The 24942-nt window shown below is 40.3% G+C and overlaps 1 protein-coding gene across 1 annotated transcript in view; it reads right to left on the bottom strand.

The window, feature by feature from the left end:
* FSHB (follicle stimulating hormone subunit beta) overlaps positions 1-22990 on the bottom strand; it is a 38771-nt gene extending 15781 nt beyond the window's left edge. Inside the window, exon 1 of the mRNA XM_065882421.1 lies at positions 22960-22990. Coding sequence (XP_065738493.1) covers positions 22960-22990 — 31 coding nt within the window. The remainder of the gene's footprint in view (positions 1-22959) is intronic.
* Between the last annotated feature and the right edge of the window lie 1952 nt (positions 22991-24942).

Below are 24942 nucleotides of genomic sequence, written 5' to 3'. Positions count from 1 at the left end.
CTGTGGATTGGGATGGCCAGGAGATAGTGAGGAAAGGAGATTTTTTAAAAAAGAGGAAAAGGTAGGAAACTGGCTTACTGAATCAAAGTAGGAAGTCTTAAATACCGTATGCTAACACATATATATGGAATTTAAGAAAAAAAAATGTCATGAAGAACCTAGGGGTAAGACAGGAATAATGACACAGACCTACTAGAGAATGGACTTGAGGATATGGGGAGGGGGAAAGGTATGCTGTGACAAAGCGAGAGAGAGGCATGGACATGTATACACTACCAAACGTAAAGTAGATAGCTAGTGGGAAGCAGCCGCATAGCACAGGGAGATCAGCTCCGTGCTTTGTGACCGCCTGCAGGGGTGGGATAGGGAGGGTGGGAGGGAGGGAGACGCAAGAGGGAAAAGATATGGGAACACATGTATATGTATAACTGATTCACTTTGTTATAATGCAGAAACTAACACACCATTGTAAAGCAATTATACTCCAATAAAGATGTAAAAAACAGAAAAACAAAGTAGGAAGTCTTTTCCTGAGTCAAATACTTCCTCCTTCTGTTGTTATTGAAAAGAATAAAATAAGAATGAACAATTTTTAAAAAATCCGGTAACTCATTAGTCTACTGTCTTAACACCGTGAATAATTTTTTTCATATTGGCTGTCATATGTATAAATATTTTTACAGTATTGCAATCAGTATACATTTTCCTCTGTAGGTATGCCATTTTAACCTATCATATTTATAATTGTCCATGTTTCTATGTAATTTTAGTTTTGAAGGCCTGCTTTCTTGCATTTTGTTACTATGCCATGATTTATAAAAGTCTGTCTCTAAGGGTTAACTTCTCCATTATTTACATTTTCTTGTCTTCTAGATAATACTGTTAGGATTCCTAGAAACATATGTTTTTACTTGTATTACACCATTCTACATTGAGAGTAGATTCTTAGGTGTGGAACAAGGGAGTCAAAAAGCATTGCTAGCTTTTTGTGAGATTTCAAACTTGGCGAAACTTTCCCCTAGGTCTTAAGGACTGTCTACTTCTGCAAGAGAAATAGGTAAGTAACATACAAGTACTCAGTCCCCAAACCTTGGAATCATTCTTGGGGGAAAAGAGTGAAGGATTTATAGATGTTCTTTGTTTCTGACCTTGCAATTTTTTCTACAAATTTGAAAATACTTAACAAAAAAAAAAATCAAACAACAATTATATTTTTCCTTAGGCAAAAAGGCCAGACATAATCACCAAGAACACACAGTGACACGCAGAGCATAGCTGAGCTTTTCTCATTCTTTCACATCCTACTTCCAATCCCTCAGCAAATCCTATCAGTTCACCCTTCAAAATATAACCAGAGGGGCTTCCCTGGTGGCACAGGGGTTGGGAGTCCACCTGCCGATGCAGGGGATACAGGTTCGTGCCCCGGTCCAGGAAGATCCCACATGTGGCGGAGCGGCTGGGCCCATGAGCCATGGCCGCTGAGCCTGCATGTCCGGAGGCTGTGCTCCACAACGGGAGAGGCCACAACAGTGAGAGGCCCGCGTACCGCAAAAAAACCACCAAGAAAACCAAAATATAACCAGAATCTGCTGCTCCTTGCTATCTTTACCACTTATGCCCTGGTTCACACCATCTCTTCTCTTGCCTGGATGATTTCAATAGCCTCCCCACAGGGTCTCTTTGCTTTAACCCTTGCATCTCATCCCTGAAGCTGGAGTGCTTCTTTTGAAGTGTAAGTTCGATCATGGCATCCCTCTGCTTAAAATCCTCTAAAGGCTTCCCATCTTATTCAGAGTCAGAGCCAGCACTCTTAAAATCACCTGTGAGCAGGGTGACCATATAATTTATTAACCTAAGTGGGACTATTTTGGGAAAGAAAGAAGATGCTATTAATAATTATGTCCAGACAACAGCCATATATAAATGTAAGCTGGCCCGGTTTGCAGTCACCCTTCCTCTGAGGCCCTACTTGCTGCTATCCTGTCACCTTTGATTTCATCTTTATCCTTCCCTCTCCGTCTGTCTCTCTCTCTTCACCAGTCCTCTTGGGCTACACAGCCGTCCTAACTGATTCCCTACCATGCCAAACGTGATGCTCTCCTCCAGAGAGCTTCACAGCTCATTCTTTTACTTCCTTCAGGTCTCGGTTCAAACACCACCTGTTAGGCCTTTTCTGACCATTCTACGTAAATAGTATTCCTCTTCCACTCACTCCCATACTTCCTGGACTCCTTAACCTGTTTTATTTTTCTTCATAGCATTTATCATCCTCTGATATACTTGTTTCTCTGTGTATTGTTTTGTCTCTTTCCACTAGAATGAATATTCCATGAAGCCTGGAAATTGCTCTGTTCATTTGTTTTTAATTACCAGCATTTAAACAGGGCCTTGCACGTGGTAGGAACTCAACAAATGTTTGTTGAATTAATGAAAGAATGTGAGATGGATGGTGTTCAGCTGCTTGGTTGGACCTGTAGCCAGAAATTACAAACTCGAGGCTCAGCTTCTTTTCCTAACCCCGTAGAGTCATGTTTGTATCCCAGGGTGTTGGCATCTACAGCTTTTCCAGCTCTTCACGCTCTCTGGCCTGAATATACACATGTTCCTGTGCTCTAAGAATGGCTGAGACCCGCCTTTCTCCTAAGCACGTCTAGTTGAACAATCTGTGTTTCTATCAGCCTTTTCAATATATGGCCTCTCTGGAAAGTATACTATAGTAACAAGCAAACCTCTTTTTAGCTCTTTAATGAATTTTTTCAAGTCAGATTAAGAAATTGTTTCCTAGGAGCCTTATGGAAGCCAGCATAGTCCTGCCTACCTCTTTTCCTCATTCCTCACCATTCTGTCTCATGCCTCTTATACTGTAGAGGAAAGGAATGCTCTGATTTTTCATGCCATGGTGTGTTTGCAATATTATTCCTCTGTCTTAAATACTCTTGGCAATTTCTGGTGGTCCTTTGATTCTTTAAAGTCCAACTCAAGCAACTCAGCAAAAGCTTTCTTTGACTCATTTAAGCAGAGTTGATTACTCCTTCCTTTGTGTCATCACTGTTCTTTATTATATGTCTGATATACTCACCATACTCTATTGCAAATGTTCCCTAAAATATCTCCCCCATTAGACAGTGTACTCAGGAATACACAGCATCACCTTTGCGTAACAGTACCTGGCAAAAAGTAGACAATAAAAGGTCAGAGAAACTAGAAATGAAATGTCAGGATGGCTTCGAGTTCTAGGAATAGTAGAGATGTTTCAGCAAGCCCCGGTTTTTATTGTTACCACTAAGGCTGACGTGCCTGGAAGATGCTACGTCTCTTTGATACTCTTCAATACTGAGGAGGTATCGTAGAACAAAGGAAGACATTTTTTATATAGCCCTTGGTTTCATTAGCATATAGAACCCTTGCCACTATTGATCAGACATTTTTGTTAGATGGCTTTATTTTTTGAAGACTTTTTATTTGCTGCAATTTGTCCTTCATGCTTCAACAGGTGATATTTCACTTTCTTGGTTGACAAAGTATTTTTACCCTCTAACCTTTGGAGAAATGGAATAGTATATCTAAGCCTAAGATACACAAAGCCTTAGCACATATAACGTAGTTTGTAACTTCCAATGTGAAAGTCAGTGGGGCAATTGGACGAAGCAAGGGCTTTACGACAGAGTTAGCATCAAGTCCTGACTTCATCATTTTTGTGCTGCATTAGGGAACCTCTGAGCTTTAGTTTCCTCACCTGTAAAAGAGAGAGGCTAGTTTCAGTCACATAGGCCCTTCGTAGAGCTTGGTACGGTGCTTAGCACATAAGCCTTTCAGTTACATAGCTGTCCCGTTATTTGGATTGGATCGTTGGATCCAATTACTTGGATTCTAATGACAAGGCAGAGGTCGTATCTGAAATATTTGGAAAACAGTCACAGCACTGTGTAACTGGGAAAGTTTGTTTGTGGGCTGCAGCAGTCAGAATGACCTCCCAAAAGAAAAAGACTAATTCGAGGAGGACCTCGAAAGGGTGAGTAGGAATATGGGCTAGACAGGAGGAGACGGAGCATCGCAAGGAGCCCGTGAATAGTTTACGGGGGTTACGTGAATAGTAATACACTCAGATGTAATAGCAAGACACTTAAGCTTTGTGTGGCGTATGGAAAACATAGTCTGTTGCCACTGTCATTACTATTTCCCTTGGGGAGGACATCTAAGGCCAGCAATGAGTCAGGTTCAAAGACAGAACAAATGCAGAGTACTGGATTCACGCCTTCCCTGCGTCCCTCAAGGCTGCCCTTGGAGCTTCCTGGTTCCAGCACATCAGAGCTGTACATGCTTCCAGCTGTCAGGCCAGATAGAGGATACCTGCAGCTAGGGAGTTATGGGACTTCCCTTCATCCTGGCCTGGTTAACATACAGAGCTGGGCTGTTTGTGGTCAGCCATTGGAAGCCCGTATGTCTTAGGGAGAAGCTGAGGCGTTTTGAGAGCATCCTTTAGTTCCTGCTCAGAAGTAGCAGAGGCAAACTCATTTATGCCTGTGGAAAAATACAGCATTTCTCCTGTCTTCAAGGTTGAAAAGAAGGACGGTATGAAAGCATTTTTTTTTTTAACACATTGCAGTGTTGTAGCTAATGAGGTTTATCCAAAGCTCTGCGATTTCTGACAATAAATTCTAAACTTAGGTTAGACTGGAGGTGCGTGTTCTCAGGTGTAACCACTTATGAATTAACCCTTTGTGACCTACTTCCACAGCAATCTGCTCTCTCTAAGGACACTGGTCAGACATCTTCAGGTTTGAAATTTAGTGGCTTTTTCTCAGTTCTCAGCTTCCTTGCTTGGGCTGCCACATTTTTTTTTCTCTCCTTTGAATTCCTCCTTTGGAAGATGGTCATGCACCTTGTCTTAAAGCTGTTGGTTGCTTTTCTTCACCAGTTGTTTGAAGCGGGGGGGGGGATATGTCTTACTTATCTTCCTAACCTGTCTGTTACAGTAACTTCCATGTACAAATGTTTGAACTGATGGATAGCTTTTCTCTTTACACATGAGTGAAGGAGTTCTACAATGAATTATGTTGCTTTGCCTTTCTAATTTACACTCATCACAAATTTCTGATGGGCCTGCCTCTTTTCTAAGCATGAGCCAAAATGCCTTTGATTACTGTCATTATCAACATAGAAAACGCTTATGGCCACAAGCCCCGAAGTTTGGAAGAGCAGTTGAAACTCTGAGCCATCAGGAATTACAGAGTTGAATGAGGGTTTTGCGGCAGCTATGTACCAGGAGCCAAAAGAATTGCAATCTCACATCAGCTGATGATTTTAGGCAGGTCATTTGTTTTCCCTATTTTGAGATGAACAAACAAAGTGCAGGAGATATTTGCCTGAGAGGTTTGTCCCAAAGGTTTAATGAAGAACTGTTTGTGAAAATGCTATGTAATGTGTACATTGCTATATAAATTGCTTTGATGATGACATTGCTGGGGTCCCACACTAGAGTATGTCTTAAACTGGATCAGTTCAGTAAAGAAAATGCAGAAACATAAACCCATTCAAAAAGCATTTTGACATAAATGAAGATGTATATTACTTTTTGTTAAATATGACTTCACCTTTGTGGGAAATCATACTGTTAGTTCCAATCAACAATGTCTAAAGTGTGTTCTGATGGTATGTGAATGGGTATTACATAAGAAAGCATTCCCTGTTGTATCGATTTGAAAAACACTGAGTTAAAGTTCAAAAGTTCATCAAGATTTTATATTTATAACTTCTTACACCTTTTGATGTGCCAGTTTTTTTGAGGAGTTTCCAAAAAATTTGCATATATGTGTTTGTGTGTATATATTTATGGTGTACTGTGTGTATAGTATATCTTACTGTATTTCCTAAATATATATGAATATGGAGTTCCCTCCCTCTCTTTTTTTCTATAGAGCATCTTGGGTCTAGAATTCCATAGAACACATTTTAGGAAATGCTGCTCCAGAGGGTAGCCAGAACTTTTTTGTGACCCGCATATTTAGCTGGAAGACAGAACTAGAAAAACAGTTTGATAATCACAGGTATAACCTGTCAAAGATACTATATATATATTCTTGTGATGTGACCAAGAGGCTTGGTCACAAGCCTCCATTTGGTTTGGCAGAGGAAGTCATCATCTCGGTATTCATTACCCTCAAACGAATACGCAAGCTGAAAGGGAGGGCCAGATGGTCAAGCTAGGGTGTGCATTAGACTGGCTAGAAAGAATTTCTAGACTTTTCAATAACTCCCATGCAAATATAGAAATCAACCCTGCTAACTACCCAGGGCCTTACTTCTCAATACTTGTCCTTCTCTACTAGACCTAAAGATGACTTAAAGGAAGAACATACTTTTATAGAATTCTATTCGGGCAATATTTCCTTGTCATTCATTTTTACTATAAGAATCTACAAGATATATGGCCTAATGGAAGTCACAAGTGTTGGGTTCTAAAAGGCCAAGACTGAGACTCGGGTTGGGCTGGCTTTTGCCATACATCTGATAGGATGGCTTCCCTATTAAGACAAGCTGAGGGTAATGAATAATTAGAAGACGGGTCCATAAGCTGTTAATTCCCTGGTTGCATCTTGCTTTCAGATATTTCCTGCTTGGGCGACATGGTGTTTTTAAAATGAGGTAATTATGCTACAATGGATATTTGTACTTTCTCTTGAAAAAGCCAGAGATGTAGCAGTACAGGGCTACACTGCTGCATGAAAACCATCAGTGAGAGCTGAGTAGCACTTGCCCGATTCAGATGCGCCATGTGCTTCCAGTTTGCCACAGACCCTACATCTTTCTGTTTTTGGACATGAGCTGCTTCACTCAATTATTTTTATTTTTTTATTTTTACATCTTTATTGGAGTATAATTGCTTTACAATGGTGTGTTAGTTTCTGCTTTATAACAAAGTGAATCAGTTATACATATACATATATTCCCATATCTCTTCCCTCTTGCGTCTCCCTCCCTCCCACCCTCCCTATCCCACCCCTCCAGGTGGTCACAAAGCACCGAGCTGATCTCCCTGTGCTATGCGGCTGCTTCCCACTAGCTATCTACCTTACGTTTGGTAGTGTATACATGTCCATGCCTCTCTCTCGCTTTGTCACAGCTTACCCTTCCCCCTCCCCATATCCTCAAGTCCATTCTCTAGTAGGTCTGTGTCTTTATTCCTGTCTTACCCCTAGGTTCTTCATGACATTTTTTTTCTTAAATTCCATATATATGTGTTAGCATACGGTATTTGTCTTTCTGACTTTCACTCTGTATGACAGACTCTAGGTCTATCCACCTCATTACAAATAGCTCAATTTCATTTCTTTTTATGGCTGAGTAATATTCCATTGTATATATGTGCCACATCATCTTTATCCATTCATCTGTCGATGGACACTTAGGTTGTTTCCATCTCCGGGCTATTGTAAATAGAGCTGCAATGAACATTTTGGTACATGACTCTTTTTTTTTTTTTTTTTTTTTTTTTTTTTTACATGACTCTTTTTGAATTATGGTTTTCTCAGGGTATATGCCCAGTAGTGGGATTGCTGGGTTGTATGGTAGTTCTATTTGTAGTTTTTTAAGGAACCTCCATACTGTTCTCCATAGTGGCTGTACCAATTCACATTCCCACCAGCAGTGCAAGAGTGTTCCCTTTTCTCCACACCCTCTCCAGGCATTTATTGTTTCTAGATTTTTTGATGATGGCCATTCAGACTGGTGTGAGATGATATCCCATTGTAGTTTTGATTTGCATTTCTCTAATGATTACTGATGTTGAGCATTCTTTCATGTGTTTGTTGGCAATCTGTATATCTTCTTTGGAGAAATGTCTATTTAGGTCTTCTGCCCAGTTTTGGATTGGGTTGTTTGTTTTTTTGTTATTGAGCTGCATGAGCTGCTTATACATTTTGGAGATTAATCCTTTGTCAGTTGCTTCATTTGCAAATATTTTCTCGTATTCTGAGGGTTGTCTTTTGGTCTTCTTTATGGTTTCCTTTGCTGTGCAAAAGCTTTGAAGTTTCAGTAGGTCCCATTTGTTTATTTTTGTTTTTATTTCCATTTCTCTAGGAGATGGGTCGAAAAGGATCTTGCTGTGGCCCTATAGGACTTTATAGTTAGTGGCCCCTGCACTGGAAGTAATCTTCTTTAGAGCTGTTTAGCGCTGATGATTTTCCTAACCATTCTATTTAGAAATACAAAGAGCCGTAAGGTGAAGGAAGTGTTTATTGACTTTATCAGCATGCAGTGAGCCCCACTTACTAGATTGTAAACTTGAGAAGGCAAGGGCCCTTTCTCTCTTATTTTCTCTTATAGCTAGTGTTAAGCATAGTGCCTGTTACATAGTAGGCGCTCAAATGTTTATTGAATGAAAAAAGAAGGAGGGAAAGTAAGATAAACAGAAAGAATGAAGGAAAGACACAGAAGGGAAGATCAAAAAAAAAGATAGACAAAGGAAAGGAAAAAAAAAGAAAAAGAACTGAAGGAAGGGAAGGAAGAAGGGAGAGAAGAAAGGGAAGGTCAGTGAGGGAGGGAGGAAGAGAGGAAGGAAGAAAAAAAAAAACTGTGTGTTAGGGTCTAATCTTCGTGTTACAGATTGAAAGATTTACATATATTTTTGTTCCCTACTCTTGAGTTCATGTGATTTTCTTCTCTCTCACATGGCTACTGAGATGGAGATTTCCTGATGATTTATTCACCTGCTAAGATAAGATGGAGATAGTCTGACAAAAGAACTCTTTTTGCTGTTAAGAAAATATTGTTAACTGATATGGGAATAGCGTCAGGGTAGGTAGAAAGGAGGAGGGGTACTCTGAGAGTCAGGTACAGTTTTGGTTCATTTTTGGGGTCTTTGTGTTCTTTTGCATTCTTGATAGCGTTTGTGACTCTTTCTGAACTTCTGTATTTGCATGAGGCTTAGTGCTCTTTATTAATAAAAAATAAAATGTGAAAATAATAAAAGATATTGTCAAAGACTCTGGTCCCCTATCGAACCTCTTATCCATATAATTGCCACTTCTGGGCAATTATCATAAATTATCATACAAAAATGTTTAAACTCAAACTTACTGAAATGTGTATCCAGGGACCTAGATGGGCCCCTGGGCTATACCTGCTCATACCATTTCTCTAGGGCAGGGGGAGAAAATATATTCCCAGCGCCCAGGGGCCTGGCTGGGGGTAAAGAATATAATCATGGGCAGCCACTCTGTAAACCAACTTGAACTTTATGGAGCCTATAAAATTAAAGAAGCATCAACATAAAATACTTGAAGGGTGTTCCATGAGTGTTGCTTGACTAAGAAAAAACACCCTGGTGGGCAAGCCAAGAAGGCCAGCAGGATTGTCTCCCGTTATTGCAGACTTCGATGATCCTTCAGGCAGCCTGCTTAGCTAACTGTCTTCTAGCCCCTTGCTTCACATTTCTGGAGTATGTGTTTCCTGATACCTGATGCCAAAGGTGTTGGTATTGGACCTTTTGGAAAGGAATATTATAGATTCCAGGAAGTTTTCCCTGTATATTTTGGTTTCCAGTCAATCATGACATTCTGAGGCTCTCCACCTGTTGATCAGTAATAAGCCTTGCTTCCAGGTTAGGGCAGAGAGGCCCTAAACTATAAGAACCACTGAGCTACAAACTAGGCTTTTGTTTAGTCCATAGCAAGTCAATAATCTTGAAAGACTGGTGTTACTAAGAGAATAAAGAATTTACAAGGTTCTGAAAACTTCCCTTTACGTATCAAGAATTAAGCTGGAGATCTGAGCAGAGAGTTTTTCAAAAAGCCATAATGTAGGGAGAGGTGGTATATGATGGCAAAAGCTCTCCCAAACTGTGAGAGGAAATAAAGTAAAAGAAGTGGACGAAAATAGAGAAAATCAGAAGGGGATTAGATTAGGTTCTGATACAACCTGGGACCCTGAGAATGACAATAGAATTCCTGTGGCCACTTACTTGCCCCAAAGAACCAAAGATATTAGGTGGAGGGAGGACCGGAGTTTATGCAGGTTGGGGCTTCACCTCCTGCCACGTGCAGTGAAGCCCAGGAGCTGTAGAGCAGCCTTGGGGGAGGTTGGTGTTGATGTGCATGAGCCTGAGATGGTGCTCTCAGCTGTCCCCAGCCTGGACATAGCACGTAGGAAATTCAGTAAGTACTTTGTGCCTTAATCAAGAAGCATTGAATTGCTTTAGAGGACAAGTGGACTGAAGAAATCTGGGGTTAGTACAGGAAGGCTGTAAAGTATAGGGAATTCATGACCAGAGGCAATGGTCAAGTCCGTGGTGGTTGTCAGCAGTGGATCTGCAAACGCTCGAAACCTGGTACAGGTCAGCCAACCTTATCAGGTATCAGGGAAGAAAGTCCAGAGACAAAACCAGACCAGCCACACCTCAGTGGCGTCAGGGAGGCTCAGGAGGTCAAAACTTGGATTAGAGTCCTCTCCTATCATTATGATATTATCCAAGCTATTCCCTTCTACTTCAATAGGGAGAAGGTAAGAAGAGGGGAAATGGGGAAAAGCTAAAATGAACAAATTAACAAAAAACCCGAAGAAATGGTAGAGAATTTAAAGTGGCAAGATTCATGTGATTATAATCTACCTTGTACTGATTTTTAGTTCCATCAGTCTCCCAGAAAGATTGGGGTAGATGTACCAAAGACTCAGCATCTGCTTGTCAACTGGACTTGCAAACATGTCAACTGGAAAGCTTTGCATCCTCGCTCTCGCCCCTCTTACCATTTGGCCCAACAATTCCACTGCTCATCTATATCATGCAGTTTTACCCATCCAAAAATATAAAGATAGATTTTAAAGGCTGTTCTATGAAGCATAGTTTGTAATTGTTATTTGCTAAAATTTCTGAAAAAAATCAGTCAGGACTGGGTAAATAAATTATGATAGATGCAGAAATATTTGTGATGTGTGGCCACTTAAACACGAGGTAGATTTATAAGTGTTGGTATAAACAGATCTCCAAAATATACTATATGGAAGAAGCTGGGTAATAGGATTTTATTTATGTATATGCCTATATACTTATACACATAAAACTCTATATACAGATTATATCTGGGGATAAAGGTAGGGGAAGACTTACTTTTCATCTTCAATTCTTCTAGACATTTTTATGTTGTTTCTTTTTTAACCAGTATATGCATTGATTTTATAATGAAAAAGTGAAATTCATGTCTTAAGCCTATTTTTCAATGTTCCAAATGGAAGAAAAAGAAATGTGAAAAAACTGAGTCTTCAATATAGCTATTTTATAGTAACTCTCACTTTTACTAAATTTTATCTATAAAATCATTTTTGGAGAGCTATTGGAGAAAACCAATCTAGAGTGTTAAAATAATAAAACATTTAACTCCTACTAGTTACATGGATGCCATTGTGTTATTCCGTATCTAGTTTTCTGTTTCAAAGGCCCTGGACTTATATATACTACCAAATGTAAAATAGATAGCTAGTGGGAAGCAGCTGCATAGCACAGGGAGATCAGTTCGGTGCTTTGTGACCACCTAGAGGTGTGGGATAGGGAGGGTGGGAGGGAGACGCGAGAGGGAGGAGATCTGGGGATATATGTATATGTATAGCTGATTCACTTTGTTATAAAGCAGAAACTAACACACCATTGTGAAACAATTATACTCCAGTAAAGATGTTAAAAAAAAATAAAGTATGAAGGCCTACAATCTTCTCTGTTACAGAAACCGTCAGCAAAGAGATGACAAAATGATTTAGTGAAGGTGATCATCCTGAGAAGATAAATAGACTCTAAAATTGTTTTGCTTGCAAAATCAATTCAGTTGTCCACAGGCTTCACAGGAGGAAAATCACCTTTGCTGAGGAAAATATTATTTTTGTCTCCAAGAGGAACAGACCAAAACCAGGAAGGAAGGGAGCCTTTTTGAAGTGATGGCATGTCCCTCCGACTAAGAATGAACCTTTACATAGAAATAGGGGACATATACTTATTTTTCTCAGCATTGAATTAAAAACCTTATCATCCTTTATTACTCTCCCAGCTCCGGGGCATTACTCACTTAGGCATGCAGGATAGAGAGGCAAAAAGCTGTCTCATACTGTGAGGGCAACAGACTGATGTTCCAGTGAATTAAAAACAAAAAACTTTGAAGGTGAGAGAAGAATGGGGGGAAATGGGCAGAAAAAAGTATCAGCTGAGCAAATTATCTTCTGGGTCACGAGTCAGCAGGCTGCTGCAGCTTTCTTCTCTGTGTTGGGTGACCCATGGGAAGAACAATTACTATAGATTTTCTGCGAGGAGCGGACAAAAGTATGAATAGCCTTCTAGCAACTTCTTGGAAAAGGCTAGTTAGAAATGTCTGACTTGTGATGGACAGACTGATTGGAACGAGTTGCTTCCTTGGAGTGAAGAGTGTCAGAGTAGGAACTTGGTGGGAAGGGATTAAGAGGATTTGGAAGAGCCAAAACCCTAACTTCAAGTGATCTAATAGAAAAGAACGAATTATTTGAGCCCTAAAACCAGCTGAGGGTTTGATGCAGAAAGTGGGAAGGGAATTGACATCCATAAGCATCTTCTATTTGGAAGCGTTTTCTCTTAATCTTAGAAATATCAATGTGAGGTAGGTATAGCTACCACTTTTTATAGATGAAGGAACAGATTCAGAAAGGGTAGCCTCTTCCCTGTTGTCACACCACTATTAAGTTATGGAATCAGCTTTTGATCCATCTTTATCTATTCCTCAGTCTGTGTTTTCTCTTCTACACCGGCCATCTCTTGGTTACATTGGGACACCCATAGGAAGCTCCTGACCAGCTCATCTTTACCATTTACCATCTTTACTCTTGACTATTTCAAGAATTTCTCTCCTCCTTTCCTGCCTTTATTCTCCATTAACCAGGTACTACAACTCCAGCCTTTGAAAATAACTTTATCGACATAACAACTCTGAGAGGTTGCTGTTGTTTCCCTCCATATTATAGATAAAGGAGACTTACAGGTTATTGTAATGGCAAAAATGATGTTTGGTAGTACTCACTAAACAAAAGTGTTCAGGGACTGGTAGCTTTTTGGCTTGAGCTAACTGTCAGAGCAAGGACTAGAACATAGGTGTTTGGACTCTTGTGCAATGATTTTAATGTCCACTAGATGGCATTGTAAAAAAATACTGTGCTGTGGCTTCCTCTGGGAGAGCTGCATTTCCTACTTAGCAAATGCGTCACCCTCCAGGGAGGCCTGGGGCACAGTTCTCCTGAGTGGCTGGCATCCCAGCTTTTACTCAGAGCTCTCTGTTCTGATGCATCCCTTTACCCATTGTTGTTGGGAAGCGAATGATTTAGCACTAATGACTCATCATTAATGAAAATTACCAATGATTAATTTTTAAAACCTCTCCTTGGGAAGTTTACTTCTCCTATGGAGTCTGTTCCCCATGAAAAGTACCCATCTGTCCTGCATAAACCTTCTCAACCCGTGGGGCATGCGCCTGACCTGTATTCATTTTGGAAATTTGGGAAATTGTCCCAAAGTCAATAATTGGATGTCTACCCTGCTTTAAGTAAAGGAAGATTTACTTCCATGAGCTTTACTCTCCAGACATATGCCCTCTGTCAAGAAGTCAGGTTAACTCTAGAACCAAATTGCCAAGTGTGACAGACCCAGGGCTCAGTTAAAACTGTTGCCAACAGCCGAATGTAGTAATGATGACTATTTTGTTAGTTCCCAATCATGAGTAAAGAGAGCTCGTGATATTTTCTGTGATTTCATCTTACCAATAAAGTCAGCTTTCTCACCTTGGAGACTGCCTTGGATGTTCTTGCTTTACCCGTTTGCCTAGATCAGGGAACAGAATATGCAAATTTCTAAGTCCAGTTCAGATCTTAGCTTAATTATCACTTCTTTCTACACCCTTGTGTTAGGTTAGAACTCACTATTATATTCTCCCATAACAAACTGTATTCTACCTTCCAAGCATTTTGCACATGAATTAATTATCTATAAAGTTTAAAAATGTCTGTTTTCTCCAGTAGATCTGAAGAACCATTAGAGCATTAACCCCTCTTGTCCTGTTCATTGCTGATCCCTTAGAGCCTGGCATATACCTTACTTACAATTAGTGGTTAATAAATGTTTACTGAAACTGAAATGAGCCTTTTCTAGTCAGCTGTCTGGGGAATAAGTATCACTTGAGGAGGTCTATGATATATATATTTACAAGGTACATTTAGTTTTGAAAGATATAGGAGAACCTCATAGGGTCTAGAGAGATATACATTCTCTTGGTAAAGAGATAAGGAAATTGCCTTCTAGACTGTATAGATAAGATCCAAAAGAAAATGCTTATCTTTGTGTTATTTGAACAAAGCACCCAATAAGTGATTATTCGTTAGCACTATTTTATTATTACATTTTTATTTCTTGGGTTCCTGATTACGGTGATGATTAGGCAAATGCCTTCCAAATTCTATTAGAATTACAGTTTTGGAACGGTAAACTTATAAGCTCTTATTCCATCAGAACATTTTTTTCTTGTTCTTTTGTTTTTAATCGATCTATTATTTGTGATGTCTGCAATAGAGATGAAATGGAGAGAATTTTGTACTTATACAACAGAAGCACTAGGGTTCTAGTCAGGGATGTAGACTGGCTATGTGATCGTATTGAAGCCATCTGTTGTTTCTGAGCCTCAATTTCCTCATCTGTAAAATGAAGAGTTTTGTTTATATGAGTGGTGTGGCAGGTAGCTTTGGATATGGCTCACAGTCATCTCCACTGCTGGTATTTGCACCTTTGTGTCATCCTCTTGCCTTGAAAGTGGGCTGAATCTAGTGTCTTGCTTATAACCAATGGACTGTGGCAAAGGTGATGGGGTGTCACCTTTATGATCGGTATCAAAAGACTGTGACTTTCATCTTGCCAGCACACTCTCTCTACCTCTGTCTCCCTGGCTTTGGTGAAGCAAGCTAATATACTGGAGAGGTCCACAGGGCAAGGAAAATGAGAGAGGCTTCTGGCCAGTATAATTAGTGAGGACCTGAGGGGTTCAGTCCAAATCCTACCAAAAACCATGTAAGTAAACTCGGAAGCAGATCCTTGTCCAGTCAAGTCTGCAGATGAGACCTCAGCCCTGTGAACATCTTGACTGCAGTATTGTGAGAGACTCTGAAGCAGAGCGTCCAATTAAGTCATGCCTGAATTCCTGATGCTCAGAAACTGAGTTAAATATTCACTGTTGGAGCTTCTATGTTTAAGACTTCTACATTCCACAGCCCAGGGCCTTCCCCCTTTGGGGGAGTATGACTTAAAATAAAAAAAAAAAATTGGGGAGGAAATGTTTTACCCTACAATAGGGAACGAATACTAGTGGTTTTCAAACTGATTGATGAGTTATACGGGTTGTACGGGTGACCACCTGTATAGCCTCCCTGTCCAGAGATCTCTCCCCTCCTCTCACCTATCCACGTACAAATGTGTATAAACATAGTATTTATAAAACTGCTTTCTTTAAGGTTAATAAAATAAAAATTTCTGATATGATATGCAGTTATCAGAGAGAGGCATCAGAGTAATAATGATAGGTGGGGGTTAGAAGAACTGGTTAGAGATGAGTCTTTGGGCAAATCAATTCAAATCCCTTGAAACTTGGTTACTCATTTGGAAAATGAGGAGGCGGAATAGACCTGGGTTCTCAAAGTGTGACGACCACATAGCAGTGTCAACATCATCTAGGAACTTGTTAGAAATGCGAATTCTCAAGCCCCACCATAGACCTATGGAATCAGAAACTCTGGGGTGTGAGGCCCAGCATTTGGGGTTTTAACAAGTCCTCCAGGTGATTGTGATGCATGTGAAAGTTTGAGAACCCCTGGGCTGTAATCTCTTACAGTTCCACCAACAACTGATGTTAGTAATAACAAGAAATGGGTATTGATCATGTGCCAGGACTTGTAAAGGGAGTTTGTATTCATTAACTCATTTAATCCTCACAATGCCCTGTGAAGCGAATACTTATTCTCATTTCCACTAAGATATCCAAATATCTTTGCTTCTTAAGGACAGAGCAATTTTTTTTCATCTCTAAACTCTTACAAACCTTGCATAGGATGCATCATTTCTATCTGTGTGTGTGTGTGTGTGTGTGTGTGTGTGTGTGTGTGTGTGTATGCAGTACTTGGTTAGTGTTTAAACAATGAATAAATGAATGATTTTTTTCCAAAAAAAAAAAAAATGGAAGTGGCTTTGGAATTGGGAAACAGGCAGAGGCTGGAAAAAATTTGAGCAGAATAATAGAAAACATATATATTGCCTTGAAGAGACCGTTAGTAGAAATATGGATGTTAATGACTACTAGTGAGGGTTCAGAAGGAAGTGAGGATTCATAGAGAAAACTTATATCATCTTAGAGAGTACCTAAATCTTCATAAAAACTGTTGGTAGAAATACGGGCATTAAAGGCACTCACGGGGAGGGCTCAAGAGTTAATGAGGGACATGTAAGAACTATGAAAATGTACCCTTGTTATATAATTACAGAAAACTTATTCGATTTGTTTCCTATAATCATGTGGGAAGTAGAACTTATAAGTGAATTTGGATATTTCGCTGAGGGGATTTCCAAGCAAACTGTTGAAGGTTCAGAGTGGTTTCTTCTTGATGCTTATAATAAAATGTGAGAGGAAAGAGATAGGTTGACGGAAGAATTGTTAAACAAAAAGGAACTGGGAGTTTGGGAAGTTCTGTGTATCCAGATTGCAAGAGATGCTAAAATAAGGAGATTCACTGTGAGGAAAGTTTGCCCTGGAGAAAAAGCCAATGCTGTGATTGGACAACTTTTTGCTAGAGCTTTAGAAGAAGCAGTCAGAATATCCTGTCACACAGAGGTATCTTGGAAGAGATCAGGCATATGACTCATGGATCTCCTTAGCTATCTGAGCAGAAGCCAGGAATAGAGATGGGATTATCCAGGAAAGATCTGTGAAGGAGCCTCTTATCTAATGGAGTGAATCCACAGGACACACAGGAGATCCACAAAGATCTAGAGAATTTTATACCAAAAGGAACACTTCCAGCTTAGACTGAAAGGGACAGAGAATGCAATGAAAGAAAGCTGTTGGACTACCAAAATTCTACAGGCAAGAAACAGGCTGATAAAACCACTCAGCTGCAAACATATGCTATCCTTCATGAAAATGGAAAGATGACTCAGAGAGGGGAGTCCTGGGCCCAGAAAATAAAGCCTCAAGTCACAGAAGATCATTCCCAGGCCTTGAAACCTACTAGAGTGTGCCCTGCTGGTTTTCTAGTTTGCTTGGGACCAGTGACTCCTTTTCCCTTCCATTTGATCCCTTTTTGAATGTGATTATGATGGATAGCCTATGCCTGTACTACCATTACATATGGGGAGCAAATATCTTGTTTTCTAGTTTCACAGGTCCACAGATGATGAGAAATATTGCCCCAGAATAGATTACATGAATCTTACCCATACCTGATTCAGATAATTTTGCTGCTGAAATTTGGGACTTTGGAACTGATCAAGTTAAGTTGAGATTTTTTTTGTTTTAGAGTTGATGTAATGGGTGAGACTTTGGGGGATATTGGGCTATGGTGAATGTATTTTGTATGTGGGATGGATATGAATCTTTGGGGACCAGGGGGAAAATTGTACTAGAAGGAATTAGTCCATGCCCTAATCTCCCAAGCCTGTGAATGTGTTATCTTATACGGCAAAAGAGACTATACAAATGTGATTCATTTAAGGATCTTGAGATGGAGAAATTATCCTGTATCATCTGGGTAGATCCAGTGTAATCACAAATGTTCTTATAAGAGGAAGGCAGGAAAGTCAGAGACAGAGGAAGGAGATGTGATTATAGATGCAAGGGGTCAGAATCAGAGATTTAAAGGTAGTACAGGGCTGGCTTTGAAGATGGAGGAAGGGGCTGTGCGCCAAAAGAATGCAGGTGGCCAGTAGCAGCTGGTAAAGACAAGAGAACAGCGCCTTTTGAGTGAATACTGCCCTGCTGACATTTTGATTTCATCCCAGTGACACTTACTTTGTACTTCTAACCTGTACAACTGTAAGATAATAAATTTGTACTGTTTTAAGCCACCAAGTTTGTTGTAACTTGTTGTAGCAGCATAGGAAACGAATACGTGTCTTATTTGTAGCAGGGTGTGGCTGCTAATCCCAAATGTAAACCTATCTGGTAAGCTGGGTCTTGGCCTGAAACTTGGGCCTAAGAGGAAGCCTCTTTTCAAGGCAAATTTCCTATTAGCTGCCCAAGACTGGGTCAATGAGAGTTCCATGTGTATATGAGATAAGAGAGGGGAGAGAGAGACAGAGAGACAGAGAGGCAGAGAGGCAGAGAGAGAGAGAGAGAGAAGCATTCTGCCATATAGGCTTATCTTTAACTCCTGCTACATGGAAACAAAGAGAATGAGGGAGTCGCACTTGCAAGTTCATGAATTTCTAACCTATACTGAGACAATGACTGCAATAATAGAGCCCAATCAGAGTTCTAAATTCTGATCTAGTCAGATTAGTACTTAAAATAATAGTTAAACGCCTTGGATTTGGAGTCAGGCTACCTAGGTTTGGACCCCAGCTCACCACTGTGACCTAGAGCAGGATGCTTTTAACTTCATTGTGCCCCATTTTCCTCATTTGTAAAATCACAATAGTAAGTGTACCCTCCTCACAAGATAATCGTGAGAAAAGATGTACAATGAGATTGGAACAGTATCTAGCACTGTTATGGAGGAGAGGAGAGGATAGAAAGGAGTGTACACACACATACACACGCATACACACACACACTTTACAATAGTCCTGATAATGTGCAGCATGTTGCTATGCTCAGAGTAAGTCCTCACTGTACACTTATTTACTGAGACGTCTGAGAGCACCAAGTGTCCTGTGTTTACCTTTAGTTGACACAGAGACCAGACCTGGAAAGGATGTGGAGGCAAACCCAAATAACCCAGCTAACTCAAAAGATCCAAGGGGGCTTCCCTGGTGGCGCAGTGGTTGAGAGTCTGCCTTACGATGCAGGGGATGCGGGTTCGTGCCCCCGTCCCGGAAGATCCCACATGCCGCGGAGCGGCTGGGCCCGTGAGCCATGGCCGCTGAGCCTGCGCGTCTGGAGCCTGTGTTCCGCGACGGGAGAGGCCACAGCAGTGAGAGGCCCGCGTACCAAAAAATAAAAATAAAAAGTATAATTCAAATCTTTGCTTATACCCTTGAGATATGAATTTATTTCTGTAAAATAATTTCTCTCCCAGGGCCACTCTCCAGAGAAAATGAATAAATGTCATATTAGATTCTTCCATAGTTGAAGTCTGCAAACCAAAGTCAATAGGAACCAAGAGACTGAGGTCAAGTCCAGCCTCATAGGTAAGCAAATTTGGTGCTACCTTCCTAATATTAATTTAAGAGGCAAGGAGACTATTTTATGCTAGTATAATCAGGAGTCCACAAATTCTGCCTTAGTGCATCCAAGCCTCCTGCTTCTGAGGCCACTAGATACTTGAAAGAAAATGCAAGAGAAAGCAGAGTAATACTACTATTAGCAGAGACTTCTGCTTGAAATTCCAGTGCAAAATAGCAGTACACTGGGGTGAGCCACATGGAAAACTTTGTAAGACACCAGAAGCAGCCTATATATATACATCAGTAGCTTAGATCCAAAGCAGGCCAAACAGCTTTATATGTTTATTAAGGTCAGCCTGGATAGGAGATCTTCCCCTGATGGTGTGGAAAGACCAATTCAGATTTTACCCAGTGCCAGGGAGAAAGTGCTGGTGGATCCAGGCATGAATGAGGAGAGAATATTCACAAAGGAGAGAAAGAAGGTTGCACAGAGCAGCCCTGAGCCTTTACCCTTCTGGCCTGGTTAAACAAAGGGGGAAAAATTGCAGTCACAAAAGCAGTAAACGTTATTCCATCTGATACTCTACTCCTAGAAAATGTGACTAACTCATTTTCCTTGAAATTAACCACCTGTTGAACTCCCCCTCCTCTTTGGTGAATGGGGTTTCTTGCCTTTCTTCCTGGCTCATCCTTAGGGAAGAATAAGGCCTAAGGGTGGCATGAAAACCTTCTTTTCTACTAGAGGATCGTCATTTTAAGGCTGGTTAATTGGTACTGTTTATTGATAAAGGGAACAGGGGAAGGAATTCTATTTGGAGTGAGGGGTTGGCATATTAGACAATGTCTATACACAAGATGACGTTGCACATTCAAATTGAATGAGTTTTTCAACTGAGTGGGCAGGTTTTAAAAGAACATGAGAGCTATTACCACTTCTTGTGCTGAAGAGTCAACAGGAGAAAATAGTTAATGGAACCCAAAGAGGGTGGTTGTCTCTATGGAGAAAGCAGCCTGAAGAAAGCTATGGCTTTAGGCCACAGTCAACCCTGGTAACTCAGCAGGTAGGGCACTGGGAGAATACATACTGAAACTTCACTCTTCTCCCACCCTTGAATCTTTTGTTGATGTTTCTATTGGCCAAGAACAAAAAACCCTGTTCATGAAGTTCACATAAGTAAACCTTCCTGGGCACAAACTGAACTGGAGAAAGGTAGAGGGAGGTTCTGGAGGGAAAACCAGAACTTTCCAACACAGGATAGATTGTGAATTCAGTGCTGAGTGAGCTAATAGTTGGGCTTGAGGGAGGAGATGGTTCTTAGCTTATAAAAAGAGTGGGTCTTGTGGTAGAGATTTGGGATACAAGTTATGGAATGTTTAATCTGGAAGAAAAGACAGAACTTTTACTTAATATTTATTATGTACCAGGCACAGTGCTAGGCATATTTGTATGTTACCGTGTTTATTCTTTACAAGTAACTCTGTAAAAGAAGTATAAGCATTCTGAGAGGTTTGCTAGTTCATGGGTCTCGAACTGGCAGCTCAAGGGCTGAGCATCTGTATTTTCTTTGGCCTGCTTAATGCTGTAGAAGTCAGAAGATTTCACATAAAAATTCAGGTTTCTGTTTTCTCTGGAAAAATCAGAAGCTCTGGCAGCAGCAAGCTTACATTCCTGCAAGCTAGAATTGAGTGGTAACTTTCATCTTTAGACTGGACATGAACTTTGACACACTCCCCACCACTCTCTATTGTGTTGTAACTTCCAGATTAATTGATCGAAATTATTTGCCAAGTTATTTTAATTTGCAACCCTTATCTACTCCCTCCTGCTTTGCAGATGAATAAATTAAGGCATGGAGAAATTGGATGACTTGTTCAAAATTTCACAGCTAGTTAATGCCAAAGTCAGCCCTAGAACTTAGGTCTTAGGCTTCTGCATCAGGCTATCTGTGAAATCTAGAAGTGGATTACTATACATTTTACAGTAATCAAGGCAGTGTGGTGCTGACTTAAAATTAGACAAATACATCATCAGAACAAAGTACAATCCAGAAATAAACCCACACACATATAAGGTCAACTGATTTTCAAGAAAGGTGCCAAGGCAATTCAATGGGGAGAGGAAAATCTTTTCAACAAATGGTACTTGAACAACTGGGCTAAACACATGGAAAAAAGTAACGTCTACCACCTCCTCTCGTTATACATACAAATTAATTCAATGGATCATGAGTTATAAAAGCTAAAATTATAAAGCTTCTAGAAGAAAACATTGGAGCATGTCTTTGTGACTTGAAAAAAGCAAATATTTCTTGGAGAGGACACAAAATGCACTAGCCTTAAAATAAAACAAGTATTTAAAGGAATGGATGCACGTTTTATATGGGATAATGTGGAGAGGGTCAGGAGTGCTTAGTATGGGAGAATAAGAGTAGAGACCTTGAAGAAGCAGCTGCAAGAGATAAATAAGAGGTGTTGGCAGAAATACGGTAAGAGGGTGGAATATTATGAATCTTTCCCAGGGTTCTAACAGCCTATTTAATTTGGGTCTATAGAGTTTATTTGGGAACTTACTAAATGCCTCTTCTCTTAGTAGGCACCAGTAAACTAATAATTCAAATTGCTGAAGCTCTTTGTTTTTGAAATTTTAAGCCGTCTCCAAAGCTTCGTTTAGTCCTCTGTTGATGACATGCTCTGAAATTTAATATTTTTATCCCTAGTCGGAGTCATACCAGGGTTTCTAGCCTTGGCCGTCAGACTCTGTTAAGGCAATAGCTCCACACAGCGTTGGTTTGAAACAACCCTATGTTTATGATGCAGTGAGACCTGGACTCAAAAATACATGTAGTCCTTTCTCCTGATTGAGTCAATTTGTAGGGTGCAAAAAAGGTGAATATGACGTTGAATAAGGTTGTTTTTCATTTCCCCTCGCCTGTTGGACACCAGGTCTCTTCATCTGGGTTAAGCAGACATTTGGTTTCCTTATGGTGAAAGTTCCCTCTCTTCCCTCCTAAAATATTGTATTCTTGATTTTAGTGAATTATTGTATTCTTGATTCCTTTGGGGCAGGCATTCATTTTTCTGTGTCATATACGAAGCTAAGAGTATAGCTCTTCTTTTTGGAGTATGGTACTCAGCTTCCGAAAAAGTGTATTAATGAAAACTTCTTTATTTTTTGTTCTCCTGTTGCTTCTAGAATATACTGGTATTTTTCAATAGAACAAATCTATCATTTCTACTTATCAGTTATCTTCTGTTTTCTTAATATAGTCTCTTGTTCTGATCCTAAATTTGCTCTCGCTCTCTACTCTTTATATGTTATCATTTCTGTGTTTATAATGCCCTGAAGAGCTTTTCCATGCCTTTTATGCCCTGAAGATTAATGGAAATTTGAATTTGGACAGCAAGATGACGATCACCATCTAATCTCCTTTTCAACTTCATTTTCTTTTTAAATTACTTCTTTGAGGATGAAACTTACCTTAGTTCCTTGAATAAACTGGAATAGACAAATGGGAGTTCAGCTCCTTGGGGAAAAGAACACAGACACACAGAACAGCGCCCCTGGGAGATGCTCCTACACAGCCTCGTGCACAACTCACCTGGTGTCTTCACAAAATGGATCAAAGTCATAGTCGTGTAAAATATGTCTTCTGATGAAGAACTTAGAAGGTATAAAACCAGCTGTATGCTGTTAGCCTTGTCACACTACAGGACAGATTGGAGAAAACATGCACTGTACAGGCAATGATTATGGATCCAACATAGTGATATTTAAATGCCAGAACTTTCTATGGGATGGGCTTTTCTGTCTGTTGAGGCTTGTGTCTTCTATTTGAGCCCTTCTACAGAGCTGCCATTACTGTTGTCATTTGAAGTCACGGAACAGCTTAGATGTCACAGAAAATGCAGATGGCAGTTAGGACAAATTGTAATGCTTTGCAAACAAAAGGAGACCAGCCAGCACATATAGCTGCTACCTACTCTCAGAACTTCTCCAGGCCCTGTCCTCCCTCATCAGAATTGGACTGGTTTTCCTGAGACACATTTTGTTGTTCCCTCATCTTGATAAGGTGATAGTCTAGGCTTCCTTTTTATTTTACATTTATAAATACTAAAGCACAAATAGCATGTCACAGACAATTTGGAAAACAAAATAATTAATAAGCAAAAAATATTATCAATGAATTTTCATCGTGTTACAGGCTCTGTAATACTGGGCACTTTAGACACATTGTCATGACAACTACTGTGAGGTTTGGCATTATCCTTGTTTTATTGTTAGGACTGAGAAAATCAAATGACATGAATAAGATCTGCCACTGATCAAGTGCAGAGCTGGCATCGAAAACAAGTCTGTTGGACACTGCAGCACAGGTCCTGTCTGCTCTTGCTAAGCCTCGGGGCTTGTTGGTCCAAAAGTAAGTAAATATCCCGACTTGAGCCAAGGTCTGTGCTAAGGAGTGAGGACAGTTAGATATATGACGCTGACTTTCTAAGAGTTACAGCAAGGATGCATTTAACTTTCCTGAGCATGGAATGATAATACGATGGAAGGAAAGTTTGGGGAAGATGAATGTCCCACCATTTTGCAGGAAAAACTGGGGGAGGGGTGACTAGAGGCAAGGGCCCTGGGCTGGGAGGCCATTGTTGTGATCCAGATGTGACTCCATAAGGGTCTCAGCTAAGCATTTTCTCACCTTCTGCAGTTTTCACTTTCTCTTTAGAGGTCACTGTAATTTTCACAAGGATAATATTGCTCTAAGACATACCATTTTGGATCTACTTTGGTTCTAATTTCTTTTTTTCCTAATATGTTCTCTGGCCTCAGGGTGACTACAGGTGAAATACAGTCCGTTAGCCCCCTTTTTTTATTGCCTGATCCCAGTCATCCTTTAAGCTTGTTCAGTTCACTAATTAGAGCTCAGGAGACACCTTGTTTTTGTAGGCTGATTCCCCAGTCCTTAGCCTGATAAGCCCCTTGCAGTTGGAGTTGGAGGTGTTTGGGGATAGCTAAAGAAGGTTATTTCTGTTCAGGCTGAGACCTGGCATTTATCCTGCCTTGGAAATTGTGAAACAGAACTCAGTTTCTTTCACTGGGAGGCTTTTCTCCAGCAGCCTCTTTGCCATTCCCAGCCACTCTGCCCAGCATCGCTGTACAGCGTCAACCAGATGCCTCTAGGAGCTCAGGTCTGCAGCAGGCTGGCAGCATCATCTCCTTTCTTCTCTCCTTCCCAGGCTATAATTCAGGAGTCCCATTTACCTGTAGAGAATGGTGGGTGGTATGTCAGCTGTCAGCCTGAAGCTATACTTCTTCTGTCTGATAAAATCGGTACTCATTATTTACTGTTCTGTTTAGCTGAGTATTATGTGGAATCTTTGAGATGTTGTGGAGAATCAGCCAAGTCTTAAAATACCTAAGAGATGCAGATCCTCCACGGCTGTTTCTTAGCCTCGAGTTGGTTAGAACCCAGGGACCCAAATGTCTGTGTCTCAGTGTAAACTTAAATATTAAGTTCAAAATGTCCTATAAATGTGGTAAAGTATAAAGGTCAAGTGAGATTGTGCATCTCCTCTTTGCACTT

The sequence above is a fragment of the Phocoena phocoena genome, chromosome 8 (genome assembly GCF_963924675.1).
Source record: "Phocoena phocoena chromosome 8, mPhoPho1.1, whole genome shotgun sequence".
NCBI lineage: Eukaryota > Metazoa > Chordata > Mammalia > Artiodactyla > Phocoenidae > Phocoena > Phocoena phocoena.
Note: the sequence above shows the minus strand (reverse complement) of the source record. Positions and strands in the feature narration are given on the sequence as shown.